General features: G+C 35.6%; 1 protein-coding gene across 1 annotated transcript in view; it reads right to left on the bottom strand.

Annotated features, from left to right (window-relative positions):
* Positions 1 to 1,434: 1,434 nt before the first annotated feature.
* TUT7 (terminal uridylyl transferase 7) overlaps positions 1,435 to 18,255 on the bottom strand; it is a 32,388-nt gene continuing 15,567 nt past the window's right edge. The window contains exons 13-29 of the mRNA XM_071580015.1: positions 16,767 to 17,905; positions 16,491 to 16,641; positions 15,719 to 15,805; positions 14,792 to 14,892; positions 14,249 to 14,306; positions 13,424 to 13,527; positions 11,827 to 11,916; positions 11,624 to 11,737; positions 11,440 to 11,517; positions 10,043 to 10,220; positions 9,295 to 9,342; positions 9,084 to 9,175; positions 8,504 to 8,619; positions 6,505 to 6,824; positions 4,693 to 4,769; positions 4,478 to 4,541; positions 1,435 to 2,832 (exon numbers count right to left, since the gene is read on the bottom strand). Of these exons, the coding sequence (XP_071436116.1) occupies positions 2,765 to 2,832; positions 4,478 to 4,541; positions 4,693 to 4,769; positions 6,505 to 6,824; positions 8,504 to 8,619; positions 9,084 to 9,175; positions 9,295 to 9,342; positions 10,043 to 10,220; positions 11,440 to 11,517; positions 11,624 to 11,737; positions 11,827 to 11,916; positions 13,424 to 13,527; positions 14,249 to 14,306; positions 14,792 to 14,892; positions 15,719 to 15,805; positions 16,491 to 16,641; positions 16,767 to 17,905 (2,885 nt within the window). The 3' untranslated portion in view covers positions 1,435 to 2,764. The remainder of the gene's footprint in view (positions 2,833 to 4,477; positions 4,542 to 4,692; positions 4,770 to 6,504; positions 6,825 to 8,503; positions 8,620 to 9,083; positions 9,176 to 9,294; positions 9,343 to 10,042; positions 10,221 to 11,439; positions 11,518 to 11,623; positions 11,738 to 11,826; positions 11,917 to 13,423; positions 13,528 to 14,248; positions 14,307 to 14,791; positions 14,893 to 15,718; positions 15,806 to 16,490; positions 16,642 to 16,766; positions 17,906 to 18,255) is intronic.

The raw sequence follows: 18,255 nt of genomic DNA, 5'->3' as shown, positions 1-18,255 counted from the left end.
GACTGACCATGGGCTAGAACAGCCTTTGAGAAAATAAAAGAAGGTGTCAGTTTTAAAATCTAAATAGTTCAAGTGAGTAACAAGAAATATTGGTAATTTATCAGTATGGGAAAAAAAGCCAGCAGCTTTCCTTGGTAGCAAGCTCCCATCCTAAGCAACTACTTCAGGTCCTCAAAAATTACCAGTGAAGATAATTTTTTATGTGGCTTCTGCAGTTCTTAAAAAATGTGATGAGGCTTATAAAAGAAATCACTAGGTATTAAATAAATTTAAATAAATTTTTAATGCATGGGAAAATGGTTTTAAATGTAGGTAGGCAACAAACCTCACCAGAACAATTACATTAGGGGAGACGGAGTTGTGTGATACCACAGCTCAAGAGCTAAAGAGATTGAATTGCCTGTTTAAGACAGTTAAAGGTGTTGCACACCTGAAACAATGTCATCTTTCTCAACTTCTCATCACTGGTACCTAACTAATCATAGCATAAGACATACTCCAACTCTGCAAACTGGGACATCAAAAGCATTTTGATGAAATTCCTTTGAAATATGACAACAGCACTTTTTTCTACTAAAAAAAGCAGCACAAATAAAACAACTGTGTCCCCCTCCATATAATTAGAGGGACAGATTATGCACCTGATTCAGAAGGTTTTATAAAATATTTGCTTATTATTACATTTTATTATTGTGAATTTCATTGTAAACCACTATTTTATTACTGTTACTATTACTATAATTATTTCTCCAGAAACGTTTTATTAATGCAGTGTGTCTGTAAGCAAAATTGCTCCCTTGAGAACATACTCATAAGGCAAACAGGATCTTGTATATCCAGAATTTTTATGAAGAACTTATATTTTTTCGATTTCAGTTTTTAATCTCCTACATGTCACAACTTAGGTTCTGCAGGCATGTATGCTCTGGCTCCTCAGCTGTGTTTTGTCTGTGTCACACATCCTGTAACTTATGACTCTGGTCTTTAAAAACTTTTTAAGCAAACAAAGGATTTATTAGTTACCAGTTTAATGTGTGTGTAATATATATCCCACGTTTGGGTGTTTCATTTTAGGGCTGTGAGATTAGTAACTATACAGAATTAGAAGTTGCATAAGGAAACAGCAGCTTCAAAGATGGGTGGATCTGCAGGATGAGTTTTCATGCAGATGCAAGTTTAGAAATTTCACTATTGAAAATGTCACCACTGAACTACAGAGTATCACAAACGAAAAGAGTGAGTATGCATAAATCTGATTATATTTTTTTAATTACTTCTGCCTTTGAGATTCCACCAGAGCCCCCTAGAGGTTTACACACTTCATTCCCATCAGCAAAATTGGAACTAACTCTGAACAGAAGCACACAGAAGTCATGTCACCCTTTTTCATTTTTGCATATGAATGAAAAACTACAAGAACTAACTTATTTTTGAAGGAAAAACTGACTTTATTTCAAATGATGAAATATGCTATACAAGACAAAAGTTGGAATTATTTTCTCTTTGTTGCTGGCTAATATTTGATTGAAAATACGTTTAGGAAAGAACACAAGAGACTATTTGTGAAAATATCACATGTTCACAGATAGCTGACTTCAGATGGATGAAAACCAAAACGAGTTAAGATCCCAATTTCTTAACACCACTTTGGCAATTCTAACTTTAAACTTTAACAAAAATTGATGGATAAGGAAAAAAATGGAACAAACTATTTCTAAAACTAGGTAATTCTAATAAGTTAGCATTAATCCTACATTTATGTCAGGAATATTGAAAACTACAACCTAAGAAAAATTACAGACTGTAGTCTGATTTTTAATATTTTTTAAAATTTATTTCAGATTCATAAATTAACAGTGATTTTAATTTTGACATGAAATTTATTCTTTCCTGAACAAGATAAGATGGTACATCACCAGCTCTGGAAGGACTTCAAGTAAAGCTCAGGTTCATACTACTAATGAATGTAAATTCTTAACTGGTACAAAGATTCTCTTCACATTCTATGAAAATGGGCAAGTGTTTTTCCCCATTTGCCAAATATAATACCTCTATTTCTTAAAGCATTGTCTGTATCCCCAAGGTCTTGAAAAAGATTCTTAGCAGCAACAAAACAGGCCTGACCTGTTTTTCTTAGTCTTTTTTTATTCTTGAACACAAGCACAGCAGCCAATGGACTCCCATGAAGTCACAGAACAGAAAAAAATCCCACAAAATCTCAATGGCACTGCTTGTTCACAGATTGTTTTACTTATGTTTACTAGTGTCTATGTTTTCAGTTCTTTGCAGAAATAAAAAATAATGTATCAGTCTACAAACATTTCAAACACTTACACAAGGATTCAGTAAACAATTACAATTAATAAATATAATTTGCTCCTTCAAAAATTAATTTTTGAAGAAAATATAATTCATTTGGCTTGCACACAATTTTAGTACTGTTTAAAATGGTTAGGTGGAATGACAAAACCTTGAAAACAGTTAATCTTTAATACCTGCCTGTTTCTAGATGATTTACCTAGTAAACAAGTAAAAGCCAAGGCTTTCTTTTAAAATGCTCCAATGATCTATTTAAGGGCAGGGCTCCATATTAAAATCCACATTTGCTTATATTAGCAATTTAAAATAAAACATCCATATTTTTGTTGAACTTAAGTTGAAGGTTGTCTGTGCTGCTGTCCTGTGAATCCAGATGCTTTAGCCAAAGACACTTCTTTTAAATGAATGATGGGCCTCTATTGCAATTACCAGTGCTTAATATCCCTTATGATTCTTGTTGGGTCCTCTTCTGTGAGGCTTTTCCCTGAGTCATGTACTTATTGGAAAGGCTGCCTGAGATGGGGAGGAAGAAAACATCACATTTTAAAGATATTGGGTTTTTTCTTTCTTTCTTTTTTTAAAAAAGAAAGGCATAAACCAACTGAAACAATCAGAAAGGAGAAAATTACTGCTAAGTCAAACTATAATGAAAGGAGACACAGATTAAATCATTATGTGCTGGAGGACAGTTAAGAAATAACAAAATACAAAATTGGAAATCAGCATTTTTTTCAACTATATATCCAATGACAGATCACTTTGTGTTAAAAATCCCCAGATTTGAAAAAGTCTTGCAGTGAAGACAAAAAACCTTTTCAACAAAACTGATTATTTAATTTGAGATACTTAATTGCAGTCAGGTCTTTACCATCTTTGGAAAACTAACTAGGTCCCCCTTCAGCTGCCTCAGAAGAGATTTGTATGTTGTACACCCAAGCTCTATACGTTTGTATAAAAAGCTTGCAGAGTTGTATTAGAAACTCAAAATAGTTGAAAAAAAAACAGTTCTTTTTAGGATCTTCACTGTACCTATCAATAAGTGTGTGATATTATTGTAAGGAAGCTACATTTGTAACCATGCACCAGAAGCAAAACATCTCTGAACCAGAAAGAGTACATAAAGGCCTTTATAACATAAACTCACTGCTACTTTTAAATGTAATTTCAGCTTCTTTGTGTTTAGGCAGCTCAGACTAAGGATGTGGTTTGATCATCTCCCCTAAATTATTTTACCCTGTATAATTCTAGACAATTATTCTGAGGAAGCTGCACAAGAAAGCACTCCACATTTTGTCCCTGAAGGATCAGAGAACCCCATGGATGCCAAAACAGGAGACAGAGACTGATAAAACCCTTCCGTATCTTTCTGCAAAACAAATCTACCAGAGTCAATGAAATAAGGGCACAGAATTGTTATGCCCAAGTTTGTTTCCAAAACAAAACACAAAAATTTTACACTTTTCCAGCTAGAAAAACTGACAAGGTGCCTTCAACCTATTCAGACTGCCACTGTGTTCAGCAAATTAGGCAGAGTTCCTATAAGGACTCATGGAGAATGATATAATTATAGAAAAGTTTGGGTTGGAACAGACCTTAAAGGTCATCTAGTCTAGCTGCCCTACCACGACCAAGGACATCCTTAACTTGATCAGGTAGCTCAGAGCCACATCCAACCTGACCTTGAATATTCCCAGGGAGGAAGCATACACCACCTCTCAGGGCAACCTGGTCCAGTGTTTTACTACTCTCCTTGTGAAAAACTTCTTCCTTTAATCTGATCTTAAAACCAGCCCTCTTTCAGTATGAAACCATCACCCCTTGTCCTATGGCAACAATCCTTCTGAAAAGTTTGTCCCCACCAGGATCCTTTCTAGAACTGAAAGACTGCAATAAGGTTTTTCTGGAGCCTTCTCTTCTCCAGGCTGAACAACCCCAATCCACTCAGCCTGTCCATAGGAGAGGTGCTCCATCCCTCTAATCATCCTTGTGTCCCCCCTGTGGACACACTCCAACAGGTCAATGTCCTTCCTGTGCTGGGAAGCAGCACTCCAGGTGGGGTCTCACCACAGCAGAGCAGAGAGGCAGAATCACCTCCCTCAACCTGCTGGCCACACTGTTTTCCCACAAAGTATCTAAATTGAAATGAAGATATACAAACCTGACTGGGGACTCAAGAACACTTTTCCTTTTTGTTTCTTTTTTTCTTCATGTATAAGCACTCCCTATAAAAAACACATACACATCAATGAACAAACAAAACTGAAATATGTCATTCCACAACATAAAAGGTTTCCCTTGCAAGTTTTTTTTAATTAGTTTATATGGACTTTAAAACATATAAAAGATCAAACAAAAGGGACACTTTGATTTTACCTGATTTAATCTACCAGCACGTTTGATAGCAATGGGAAAAGAAGGAGATCCACACAACACTTCTGGTTTTGAGCCACCTGAAAAGGTCACAACAGTGAGTTGCTAATTTGAAACTAGTTTCCATTTCAGATATCATAAGAGAAAAATAACAGTATTTCCTATCTAGAATCACAGAAAATAGAAAGTAGGACATTGTTATTTTCCTCAATTTTATAATGTGGAAAACTAGCACAGTAAGGTGACGTGCATCAAAGTTAGGAACCTGCAATAAATTAGGATTTGTATCCTCCTCCAGAATCAGCAGGAGACAGGTAACCTAGAATCAATGAAGATATGGTGTTAAGTGAATTGTCCATAGTCTCCCAAAATGTAGCAGATCAAGGAGTGAAGTCTCAGGATCATTTGTTCTTAGCTTTTTTTCAACTGGAGAGAACATTTCAGGCACTAAGCAAGGAATGAAAGACAAAGCCCACCTTATAGTAATTTTTTCAAATTCAAATATAGAAATTCAAAAAATTCAGATAATAGACAAAAATGTCTACTCCAGAATTATTTTTTTTTAGATATATATACTGTACCTCAGCAGAGTTCTCATGATGAATGCTAAATACCATTGACTATGAAATGGTCAGGCATATTCCCCTCTACTTTAACAAATGGCATGAAGAAAGACTCAATGAGACAAGGTCAAACATAAACAAACTCAAAAGTTAAATTTAGATTTGACATACAACTTCAAAAGGTTAGAAGCTGAATAAAGCATGGCTTCAATTTTTAAATACCTTTTCTCTCCACCCAGTACTTCTAGTGGTCTATCAAACTAAGAACACTTCTAAATATCTTAACAGTTCTGAATATATTTGTACCTTTTTCTTCCCTCTTCCAGTACCTTACCACAGTTTTATGCCCTGTACCACTAAATACATGTGATTATGAAGGGTCTCCTGATCTAAGCCAGACAGAGTATTTTTGCTAGTAGAGGAGAGCTGGTTTGAAAAATATGTTTATACAATAGATTTCTATCTGTTCCTTTAAGAGGTCAAGACATGAGTAATCTGCAATTCCAGCCTGAACTTAAATGCAGCTCGGTTTACTGAGAGGGAAACAGTTACACAGTATTCCTTTGAAATCTAACCATGAGTACCATCTAGTGTCTTAAATCTCAGTTTTATCTTAGAAAAATATTCCTTTACAACATAGATGATGAGAGATACAACTTATTTTATGACTTAGAAACACTGCTAAGCACAAGTACTCCATGTTTTCATTCAGGTCTGTCAGGATCTTTAAGATGGATTGCTGTATCCCTCCAACTGCTGAATTGGCAGGAATGTTCTTTATTTTATTTAATTCACAATATTCTATCTGAACAATCTGTACACTTTCATATTGACTTCAGGTTCATATGGAATAACTGGTTTAGGTGATGTAAAGAACTCTATAATGCTAGCTTTGGTACAATTATGATATACAGGAATAGAAGCTTGAAATGTAATTTGTCATTTGAAATGTTAGCAAGATCATTATGACAACGAAAGTAATTACAACACACTTGATAGTCATACCCTTTTCATTACAAATATCCTATCTGCTAAGAGAAACCATGCCGTATCTCTGGAGATACAGCAAATTTCTGAAAGGAAGGTGAGGATGAAGGGAAAAATGTTTAAATGTGACTACATTTAAAAAACACTAAGACAGCATTTACATGATGCCCTTCAAAGCAAATAGCTTACCCACTAGTCAGTCCTCATAAAATTACGTGAAAACAGTAAGTGCTGTTTAAACTGCTCAGGTTGATCTGTTTCATACCTGCAGCTCCTTTGTATTGTGGGCATTCTTTTTTAATATGACCTTCTCTTCCACAGATAAAACAACGTTTTTCTCTTAACTCTCTGTCTTCCAGCCGCTTCCACTTCTCTGCTGATTGCCTGGAAGTCTTTTCTCTTCCAGTTTCCACTACTACCCTTGCCAGTTTCCTCTTCTGAGGTGTACATAGGTGCAACTTTCCCTCCTTGATTGAGCTCTCCTTTTCTGTTGGTCTGTTCTGCATTTCTTTGTCCTCTTTGCTTCTCTTGTCTTTGATTTCTGCATACCTCTGTGTACCTCCATAATCACGATGCCGTCTCAGTCTGCAGGAACAGAGTTCACAGAGTTCACAGGCCTTAGATTCATTCAGTGTCAAAAAAAAAAAACAAAAAAAAAACCATGTGCTGTCCAGAGACAACACTAGTTCTTCAGTGGGTTAAATAAAGTGAATTGATGTACTTTTCCCTTTGACTCTCTTAAGAAACAGTGCTGTTATGTGTATTTAAAACTTAACTTTGCAATTAGATTACCATGCAGTTCTAAATCCTAATAACTCACAAAACAAACACAATGGAAAATCTGGGTGCTCAAATTGCAGACAGTGGAAGAAAAGAAACACAAACCAAAATGCTAACAAAGTCTAAAAAAATAGGGAGCTATAGTTCTATTTTTTTTCTATTACTACAATTTGATCAGAACTCAGTTCCTTCCTTCTGAAACTGTGCATGTTCACTCCATTGTCCCTTCTCCATATGTCTCTTCTATTGGGAGAAGCTTCTAACAGTCTATGTAACTTTAAGACCTAGCAGTGGGGAAACAGTTACAGCTGACAGACTTGTTTCAAGGAACACCTTTATACATGACCTAGAGGAGACATCAGTGAAATCTCCAAGTCTGAAGATGGTAGTAGGCTCTTTGGTTCATGAGTTGCAGTGCTAATGGCAAGCAGCTTAAAAATCCTTCACAAAACTGAATGAATGGGCAGAAGAATGGCATGAGCCTCAAGGTAGGCCTCTTTTATTATTAAGAAAGTGAAAAAAGGAAGACCTAGGGCTGGTTAGTTTCACCTCTACCTGGTAAGATCATGAAGCAGATCCTCCTGGAAACTATTGCTAAGGCATGTGGAAAGCAGAGGCAAATGGTGACAGCCAAAACACTTTCATTAAGGGCAAATCATACCTGACAAATTTGGGAGCTTTCTCTAAGAGCACTAGTGAGTCAGTGGGTTACACAGAAGTGCAGGTGATTTTTAGTTACAGCTTTTAACATAGACAGACTTTAAACAATGGTTAGATTTTTCAAACCACATTGCAAGTGAGCATAAAGGGTTTCAAGATTTCATCCTCTAAGTCTTATCTGCCAGTTTTCACTATTTTATAGACATGAAGTCTTTAAAGAGCTTTGTCTTAACAAGAAAAAAAATTGACAGGATCATAACAGGTTTCATAACAGGAAGAGCAACAAAAGACATTTAGCCATTCCTTTGTTGCAAGAGAATTGTTGAATATTTGATATGTGGTTGCTCAGGGTAAGGAAACATTCTCTTGGATGTAAAACAGGACATTGTTCTCATATGTGTGCACTTATGAAAAATAATGCTGTGACATTTTTGTCTTGCTTTTTGACATGAATTGCAGGATTCTGTGAACATGACAAAGCTGTGTCTTTCTGGGAGTACCACAACTCTTTGTTAGTAGAAGCTATTAAATAAAAAAAATATAAATTGAGTGCTTTTCAAAGAACAGTTATGGAGCTCTGATCTTCTCTTTGACTACTCCTTTCCTGTATAATGAAGTGCAGAGCCAGCATTGCCAGCTTAAGCTACGTAGTTTTGCAGCAACACTATCAAGCACTACTGAAACTGGTATTGATACATTTTAATTTCAGCAGTTAAGGAAATAATCTGCAGCATCTACAAGTTTTGCTTCAGCATTACTATCCCAGTCTTTCTTAAACAAACCCAAGGAACAAAGTTACACACAGACACCAATACTCTACTCACTTTCGTCTCATGGGACAATCTTTCACGAAATGGCCAATTTTACCACAAGTTCGGCAGCATCTATCATTTGGTGCCAGTTGTCCTTCTGTTAGCACCTCTGGATCAAAAAAGTACTCCTGTAGAAGAAATCATGCATTTAAAATGAAAAGTTATATACCTGGTAATAAAGACAAATATGTGGAGTGTTAAAACAGCATTAAGAATTACAGAAAAGAATAGACTTGGTGTCTGCAGCTGAACCTTAAAAACCCAATGAGTTAATCAGCCACTGATCTCTTTGACAGGCAGCCCACTAAGCACCACGTCTGCATGCTGTTTATAAAACTGTGGTTTTAAGAAATGCTAAGTTGGTTTTGATCTGGATTAAAATATCTAAGAATGTACAAAGAATTGTGACTTGACTAGCATTCTGCATACTAACAACTTTTACATGCAAATAACATTAAAACAGTTCTCAGTAATAACTCTCATAAAGATTTTTAGAGTACTGTGGAAATTTAAGAGAAAGAGCTTAAAGTAATCACACTCCTGCAAAAAGTAAGTTATATGCAAACATATACTCCTCTTAGAAGGAACTTACCATTTTTGATGGGTATTCTTTAGGAAATGTTTTTATAGGGGTACCGAACACCCTTCTGCCATTGATGAAAGCTTTCATTATGAAATTTGTCACTGGGGAAGGAAAAATCCAAACAAACCAAAATCATCACCTAAATATCAAACCAGAAAGTAAAATAACACCTAAGACAAGATCTCCACTTTGTAACTGAAATTGTTAACAGAAGACTTACTTTTTCTTGACAATCCAGCCCCAAGATTGTGGTTCAAATCAAAGGGATCTGTAGAAAAAACATAACAGGCAATACTCAAGTCTAGAGCAAGATCTGCAATGTATACATACATATGAACAACCCAAGGCAACGATTCCAAATGCAGAATTAAGAGACTGAAATTGACCTGTTTGCAGATGTCCTGGAAATAAATTAAGTACATGTACAAAGGATGACAGCTGTCCAGCTGTGAACCAATTAAAATATTGTTAACAAGTTGGCTGAATGTGCAAGCAAGAGAATAGAATCCTTTCCATGAAAGTGAAATGGACCAGAAAATGGTTTACAGAACATTTCTAAAATGTGTCACTACATTTTCTTGTCAGAGACCACAGTAATACTTAACAGTGTAATTATACATAGGGTTAAATGAGTAATGTAAATATGGGCTCAGCTAAACTTACCACTTTTGAGAAAACCTCAACTGCATTATAGCTAATTTCTTTTCCAAAGCCTTTCATTAAATCTACTCTTCTGTCAGTTATTGTCATAATGAAAAGCATTAAGTCTGCTTTGCAACTGTAGCCAAGACCCCCTTTAAGAATAATTTTTAGCATTAACAAAACTGAATGGCAATTTTTTGATTATTTCAAAACATGAGCAAACAACAATTTATAATCTAGTAATAGCAAACTAAATAAGCCTCGTGGAAAAAACAAAAATTTTCATGAGGGCATTCCATATATTCATGTACTTCATATGCTTTTACCTTCAATCACAATATATTTTGAGGTCCACTGCTTCTTGAAAGTTGTAAGCAAATTTTTTCTCCTAATGCAGATGACATGCTCTTTAAAATCAAATTCTTCTGTGTAGAATCGGAGAAGTCCCAGCCACAGCTGGCCAACAGATTCGGTGTTTTTACCATAATCTGGCCAAACAACCGACTGAAAATGACAGAAATATTTCTATGTCCAGTATTTACATTAAGCAGAATAATTTTTATAATTTCCAAAGCCAAAAAATGTCTTATTATATAAAGAAAGACAATTGAGTTACACCAGAATACTTCCTCTTGTAGTTGGTTTTAATAATTCAATATTGATTTTAAATGGTATATTTTTAATCTATTAACAACAACAGTGGACAACTAATAAAACTGCTAGCATTAGGTTTTGCCTGTATAAAAATAATTTATTAATTTACTTTATACATCTATATAAAACAAAATCATTCAACAGGATTAACCAGCTATGACCAGAGATACAGGTGGTATCTGTACGTTATCTCCACCCAGAGAGACATACAGAGTGAGTAATTACCATGCACAGCTTAAAATAATTTTTTGATCTACTTTTTCAGATTTTGGAGATTTTTTTTTCACAGATTAATTACAACAACCATGTTCTAAAAGCTTTACAGCACAGGACTGAGATTTTCAAAGCAGTATTTACTCCCATTCCTATATTCGTTCTTTTTTTCAGTTGTGATAAGAGTTAGTTTTCTTCTTAGTAGCTGTTACAGTGCTGTGGTTTGAATTTAGTATGAGAATAATGATAACACACTGATGTTTTAGTTGTTGCCAAGCAGCATTTATCTTTTAAGTCAAGGACTTTCCAGTTTCCCATGCTCTGCCAGTGAGCAGGTGTACAAGAAGCTGGGAGGGAGCACAGCCAGGACAGCTGACCCAAAATTGCCAAAGGAATATTCCATACCATAGAACCTCATGGTCAGCATATAAAGTGGGAGGAACTGGCCAAGAGAGACCCATGGCTGCTGGGGGATGGGCTGGGCATTGGTCAGAAGGTGCTGAAAATTGTATTATAGATCACTCATTTCTCTTGGGTTTTATTTCTCTTTCTCCTGCAATTATTATTATTAGTAGTAGTACCAGTATTATTTTAAGTGTTATGAGTATTATTATTTTATTTTGTTTCAATTAATAAACTGTTCTTATTTGAACTCACAGGTTTTTTTTCTTTTGAGTCTCCTTGCCACCAGGAGAGGGTGCAGGGAATGACTGATTGACTGTGTGGTACTTAGTTGCCAGCTGGGGTTAAACCACAATATTCAACTGCTATACTTGGAACAATGTCTTTCCAAGGAATTTCTTTCTATTTGCCAAGCTACAGGTAACACCACTTCCAGTTAGTGTGATATACTCACCAACTCTTCTATCTTATCAAAGAAATATACATTCCAGCCATCAACTAAAATTTCAGGCTTTCTGGGTTCTTTGTAGATCTGAAAGCATATTAAAACTCATTAGAAGAGCCCTTTGCAGTCAGCACTGAACATCATTCTGGTCTATACTGTGTACAGATACTAATTTCTTTCCAGTATACTGTACCTCTTGAAGAACAGGGATGACAGGTGGATTTCTCTGTTGAAGAAAATAAAGCACCATAAGAGTATATGCATAAGATGACAGGCTGCCTCGAGATGCATCTCCAATGTCACACATCTAGAAAAAGAAACATGATTTGTATCTTTTGTGGTTATCATCTCTTGCTGCAGGCACTACTGCTTTTAGAATGTCTGAAATACACCTACCTTTGTGAAGACTTTCATTGTGTAACACAGATATTTTACTCTGGGATCAATAGCTGCATATGATGACAGGAGTCTTGTGTTATGCAAGGCCTACAAAAACAAGAAAGTCATACAGAAAATACAGAAGGTCTGAAGACATTAAGAAAATAAGCTGAAAACATTAAAAACAGAAACTCTTGTGTCCTCAGGAAATGTAGATCCGAAGACCTGCAGAGTAGGTATTGAGAAAGGAAGCATTCAACAGTGAGGTTATCACCTGCTCTGTTAAAAGCTGAATAGCTTCCTTAATCTGTGCAGAGGGAGTACACAGCAGCATTCACAGAACAGTACTTCAAAACCCAAAGCATTAATCTACTACTGCAGTTTCAAAATATTTGGTAGAAGGTAACTTCTTGAACCAACAGTCAGTCCAGAAATGTGAGAGCTACCACCAGACCCATACGGGTGCGTAACTTCAAGAAAACGTTCAGACTTAGTGGTTGAGGTGTTGTCCTCAAGACTGCCCTTGAACTCACACAAAAAACTTTGGGAAGTTTAAGAACTGGCTTTGAGATTTAACTTTTGTGGTAGTTTTGGCCTTAGTCTTAGCTAGGCCTAGATTAGGCCTTAATTTTAGTGAGCCTAGATAGTGTTACATAGATTAGAGAGGACAAGCATCACCTGACTAAAGCAACCAAAGAGATATTTCATATCATCTGATGTCAAAGCAAGTATAAAAACAGGTGTAAGAGGTGCCTTGGGCAGTTCTCCTTCATGATCAGGTGCTGAGTGGACATGCTATCACCATGCTAGGAGTGTTAGGCCTTGCCACCACTTCCCAGCTGTTTGGTTTTTTAGTTGTTGATGTTTTTTTCTCCTCTCTTTCTGGGTGTCTCTTGGGAGGTGTCTTTTGGGGTGTTTTGTGGCTGGGGTGGTGGTATCTGTATTACTGGATGGGTGACTTGGTGTGGAGTTACTGTTGTTTCTTTGACATTTGTATATGTATGTGTTACATTGTATTCTGTGTTTAATTTATCTGTTCTGTGTAAATATAAAAAACCCTTGCCATTTCAAGTTTTAGTTCTATTTTTTCCCCCCTTTCCCTCAGGGTTGGAGGGGGGACCTCTCTGATGCTGGCACTTGGCATTTTGCCAGGTCAGCACACTATGAATTTCCTTTGCTGTTTCAAGGAATCAGCTTTTGAAATTCAGAGACAGTGAAATAAATGAAACCTGTTTTTAAAATATTTGGCCAAGAACATGTCTATGGTTCAGGCAAGCAGGGTTCAAAACCACTATTTCAGGTCTCAAGGCTAGACAAAACCATGGTGGGAAGTGAAGTAAAGTTACATTATTTTGTCTCTCATTTACAGAAGCACTTACATGCTTAAAGCACTATTTCTTACTATTAGTGAAGAATTAATAGACTTTCTTAGGAAATGACAACTTTAAAGTCACAGTTGTGCAGCTGACTCTACTATAGTTGAATTAAAAAAAGAGAAGTTTTACTGCAATATGTAATTGGAACACCTGATTATTGAACAATCACTTCAATCTGAAGAAACAGATCTACAGTTTTTTGTTATAAAACCTAAAATAAGAAAATGAGATAATCTTACCAGCGTATTATATAAACTGATGTCTACTTCAAGACCACTTCTTATATGGTCAAATTTGACAATGGGGACTTTAGCAGTTGTAATCGGCAAGACATTTTTTAAACCTAGAATGAAAAGTTTTATTCCTGAATGATATTACAGTCCTAACAGTATTGAACAGTACCAACACAATCCCATGGCAGCAAAAAGGCTACAAAATAAAATCTTAGTCGATACTAAACTTGCCTTTCAGTTACATTTTAACAGTGATTTTAGACGTGCCAAACATGGTCAATCTGCTAAATTAACTTACACAAATATACACTTAGCCCCCTCAAAAACAAAGATCAGTCTAAGTAAGACAACATAGAATTTCTTTATAAACAAGCTTGAGAGAGAATTGACAGATCACTCCAATTACATTAAACTAAACTGAGATACATCAAAACAAGTATTAAAAAACCCCATGACTTCTTATAGAAAAAATAAAATTCCCATTGCATACTTGTATCAGAGTATCTTTTACTATCAACTCACTATGCACTGAACACACAAATACAACATAACTACTCACATGAAGCCCCAAGACTTAAATTGTTTCTTCTTATGCATGTAGGTTGTAAATATACTATCTGTCCAGTTCAGATGCAGTCCTTTAACATTATAACCTCACAGACTACATATGCAAACAAAAATAACTCCAAATGTTCACAATATTTAACCTCACTCTTACCAACATTCTCTTCCATCTAGTTACATCTTAGTGATTTTCTTCTGTAACATTCTCACTACATCAGCTGCAGTCACTTAAACAGAACCACTTATTTTAATTTTCCAGAAACTTACCTGACTGTTTCTTGAGAACTTTTGCTAAATCTTCAATGATTCTGATGCAATCAAGTCCCTAAGACATTAAGAAAAAAAGTTGAAAGATTTATTTTCTGTACTTTAGGCAAACCTTTTAGTGTCCATAAGCTGAAAGCTGTAAAATTGAACATTTCATATTATGCAGAATTATGTGAATACCAGAAATTGTTTCAAAATAGCATGTGTAAAATCAACAGTAGATAATATATTAGGCATGAAAAGAGATTGATGTGACCTTGCACTGTTTCCCATTCCTAGTTGTTTATCCTATGAAGCACGCTATTTCTCTGCACAGATAAAACTAGAAGTGCAGAATTCAGAAGAAAACAGGCTACTAAAAGTTATCTTAAACTCCTGCCTTGATCAACAGCAAAACCCTCAAAAACAATCTGCCTTTGCAACACCTTAGTATTTTCTTTTCATATGAAAAGTTTTATAAAGTAATAAATTTGTTACACTAGATACATAACAATAAAAGTTTACATTTATTGAACAACAAAACCAAAAATATTTTCAAACTACCTCAGCAGTTTCCAGACCATCTATTGTCATACAGATATCAAGGTCACTTTGTTTGAAGCCAAAGCCATTTTTTGAGGAGCCAAACAGATCCAGCTTGGTTCCTGTAAGAGACGTGAAGTGTTACAAGCAGAATCTCAAATCATATATAGCTTCAAATCACTAAATGTCTTCTAATACAGGCATGAAATTATATTTCTAGAGTACATGAGAAGTTATCTTCTTACCAACATTGCTTATGAGACAAAAATCTCTAATATTATTGGTTCAAATAAACAGTCTGACAAATCCAGAAACAAGCTGAGTTCATTAGCATGTAAGTTCAAGCTGAAATCTGATAAAAAACTGTAAGACTGCTCTCTACAGAGATTTTCAGGGTAAGGGATATACCTGGCTCCAGCCAAAAATTCTTCTGCTAATTTTAAAAGACTATGGACTGAAGCCCAGTGTGACAGATAAGACCTCCAGAAACAAACAAACAAAAGAATTCATATACCCAGGCTCTGACAATTGGGCACATATTGTGCTCGTATTTTAAAATATTCCAAGCCAAATAAGTTTCAATAGGAAGTACCAGAAAAAACTTGTTGTTTGTAAGAGGAGGTACAACAAGAAGTTGGGCTAATAAATAAAGTTAAAATAATTATTATAAAACTACTCCACTGCTGCTTTGATTGTTTTTTCCTTAACTTGCAATTGTTCCTTCCAACTAATATATTCTCTATATGAATAAATAAAACCTCCCAAATTTAAATGAAAGCCTTAAGAGACTTAGAAATTAATGTAATGAAGTATTGACAATGCTAAGCAACAATATAGGTTAAATGTTCAAAACTGAAGGGTTTATTATGCTGAAGTGATACATTTTCTGGGAAAACGCTCAAGTATGAACAGTCAAAAGTATAAAGATGAATAGAACCACCTTATTACCTGGGAAATCCTGCCTAATGAAGATTTCCAAGCTTTGTCTTATATATTCCCGAGCCTGATCCTCTACTATATTTGGAGCAAAGTCATCTTAAAAAAACAAAAAACAACAATTTAGGCAACCGATCTGTAGAAAGAGCAAACAGCAATGATTCAAATGAAAATATTGAGGGGTTTACAGCAGGGCAAGGGAGGGGAAAGAGAAAAAGCAGGAGAAGATTCACATATGAAGAAAAGAAAGCAAGGATGAAGTAGAAGAAAAATACCTGTTCAAAGAAAAACATTAATTAGACAAATAATGCATTTTGTCTGGTCAGAAATGGCGAGAGAGAAAGGAGGAAAGTTGGGTCACTCTGAAAAGAACAAAAGCGGAGAAGTATTACAAACCAGTATTTTGACTGTTTATCTAGAACACTGAAGTCTTTGCTTACTGAAACCCACAAGTTAAGCAACAGTAACAAAATTCAAAGGAGACAAATGTAAAAGCATTAGTCAAAAACCCCAAATCAGACTCTGAGAAATTAAATTTATTTGCCTATGTAAGTAATCAGTGAGCCAGTCTGTGCAAGACACATCTCAACACTTTCTATTTCTCTAGATACAAACCGCGCAGCAGTCCTGTTAAACTGTTATAAATTTTAGAATTGTATCTAAGAGTTGGAGGCAGTGTAGCAAACAAGTGGTCACCTTTTATAACACTGTTAGCCTGTGGCTATTTAGTTATTTTTTCCTTTTTTTTTCTACACCACAACAATATTCAAAGGAAAAAACTTACTGTAACATTGGACACAAACTTGATCTAGAATAACTGAAAATTTGGGTGTCAGTTCTGGCAGTGGGTCAAGCTCAATTTTCTTGAAGTCTTCTGGACAATCATTCTTTAAGTGACCTTCCCGTTTGCACAAGCTACACACTACTGTAGGAGACTGCATGAACAGAAAGCAAGATTGGTATTAAAAACTGTGGTCCTTTAATGAATTCAAGCAACACTTTCATATAACTTCTAACAGAACATAAACAATATGTTTATGTTCTGATACAGCTTGCTTACCTTGCCCTTTGTAAAAGCTTGTGTACTGAATTCATAAAAAAGTTCAGATTCTAAGCACTGCTCTGTTGCTGTGTTCTCTTCAAAATGGCTTCTCTTCTCAGTAAGACCCTCTTGACTCAAATAGATCCTCCGAGGTCCATCTACATTTCCTTTGAAATGTTTGTTCTCATATTTACTCGGGATGGAAAAACAATCTTCTTCCTCTGACAGTACATCATCCTCTCCAGATCCAGTATATGTGTTATCTAGTTCATCTCCAGCTCTTATGGCAATACCAAATTCTCTCTGATTTAGAAGGGTTGGTGCTTCTATCTCTTCCTCTTCATCATCTGAGTTAATAATTTGGGATATCTGACTCTGTGTTGAACATTTTTTGGGAAGTTCATCCAGTTCATCAGTACCTTCAGTGCTATCCTCATCAATGTCAATCTTGTCATCCATTATACCACTGCACTCTAAGCCAAACTCATCACTTTCTGTAAGTGCAGCATACTGAAAACCTTCTAAGTCCGAAGTACTACATGTCTCCAGATCATGCTCATTCACTGGAACTAGGAGATCTCCACTGTCACTGTCTTCATCTATTCTCTGCTCAGCAGCCAAAGTATTATTCCATTGTGGATTTTGTTGTTCATGTTCTTCCTCTTCCTCCTCTTCTTCATCTTCATTTCCACTCTCTGTCTCCTCACAACTTGGTTTAAAATCCTCATTATCTCCAGAAATAATTTCCTCAATTATACAGTCTGAGTCCTCATAGGTAATTCCCAAATGACTTATATCATCAGCCAATTCTTCTTCTGTGAAACTTTCCGAGCCATCACACAGTTTTGAAGGATCCATTTTATGTTCCATGGACGTGCGTGTGTTCTCTGTTATGCAATCCTCCGGTACTGCTGTGTTTGTTCTGCCATCCAAGTTTTGCAAGTCAGGATCTTCTTGCTTTATAGCACCTTTTCCACAGTGCAGCATTTGGGATTTCTCCTCACTGGCATTTGAAGAGGACCCTTTGCTTAATTTTGCACTTTTTTTGTAAGGCAAGGCAAAATACTTGTAAGTTGCTCGCAGGCAGTGAAGAACATACTCATACATTAGCTGGCTGTTCAGTGTTCTTGCCACATTCCTTTTGACTGAATATGGGTCTAACAGAAAGGAGAAGAGAACCAGCAGTGAGGGAGTTAACTTTAGAAAAAAAAATACACTTATATCCTTATGGCATTTGAATATACTACTGTTAGTTACTCTTCAACATTCATTGTGTAAGGATGTAAGATCTACAAATTGCACTGAAGACAATTTTAAAGTTCACTTAATTACTTTTGATAATGTTGAAAATAACACACAACAGAACTGCTACTTGCACTGAATATTTTCAAAACACATTTTACTATGTTGGAAATCACAGTGCAATACTGAAAATTTGCAAGTTATAACACACGAAGCCAATAGCCCAGTCAATAAAATTAAAATAACAGTTCTTTGAAGTTTGCTG

This window comes from Pithys albifrons, chromosome Z (assembly GCF_047495875.1).
Source record: "Pithys albifrons albifrons isolate INPA30051 chromosome Z, PitAlb_v1, whole genome shotgun sequence".
NCBI lineage: Eukaryota > Metazoa > Chordata > Aves > Passeriformes > Thamnophilidae > Pithys > Pithys albifrons.
This window is presented reverse-complemented; position numbering and strand designations above follow the sequence as displayed.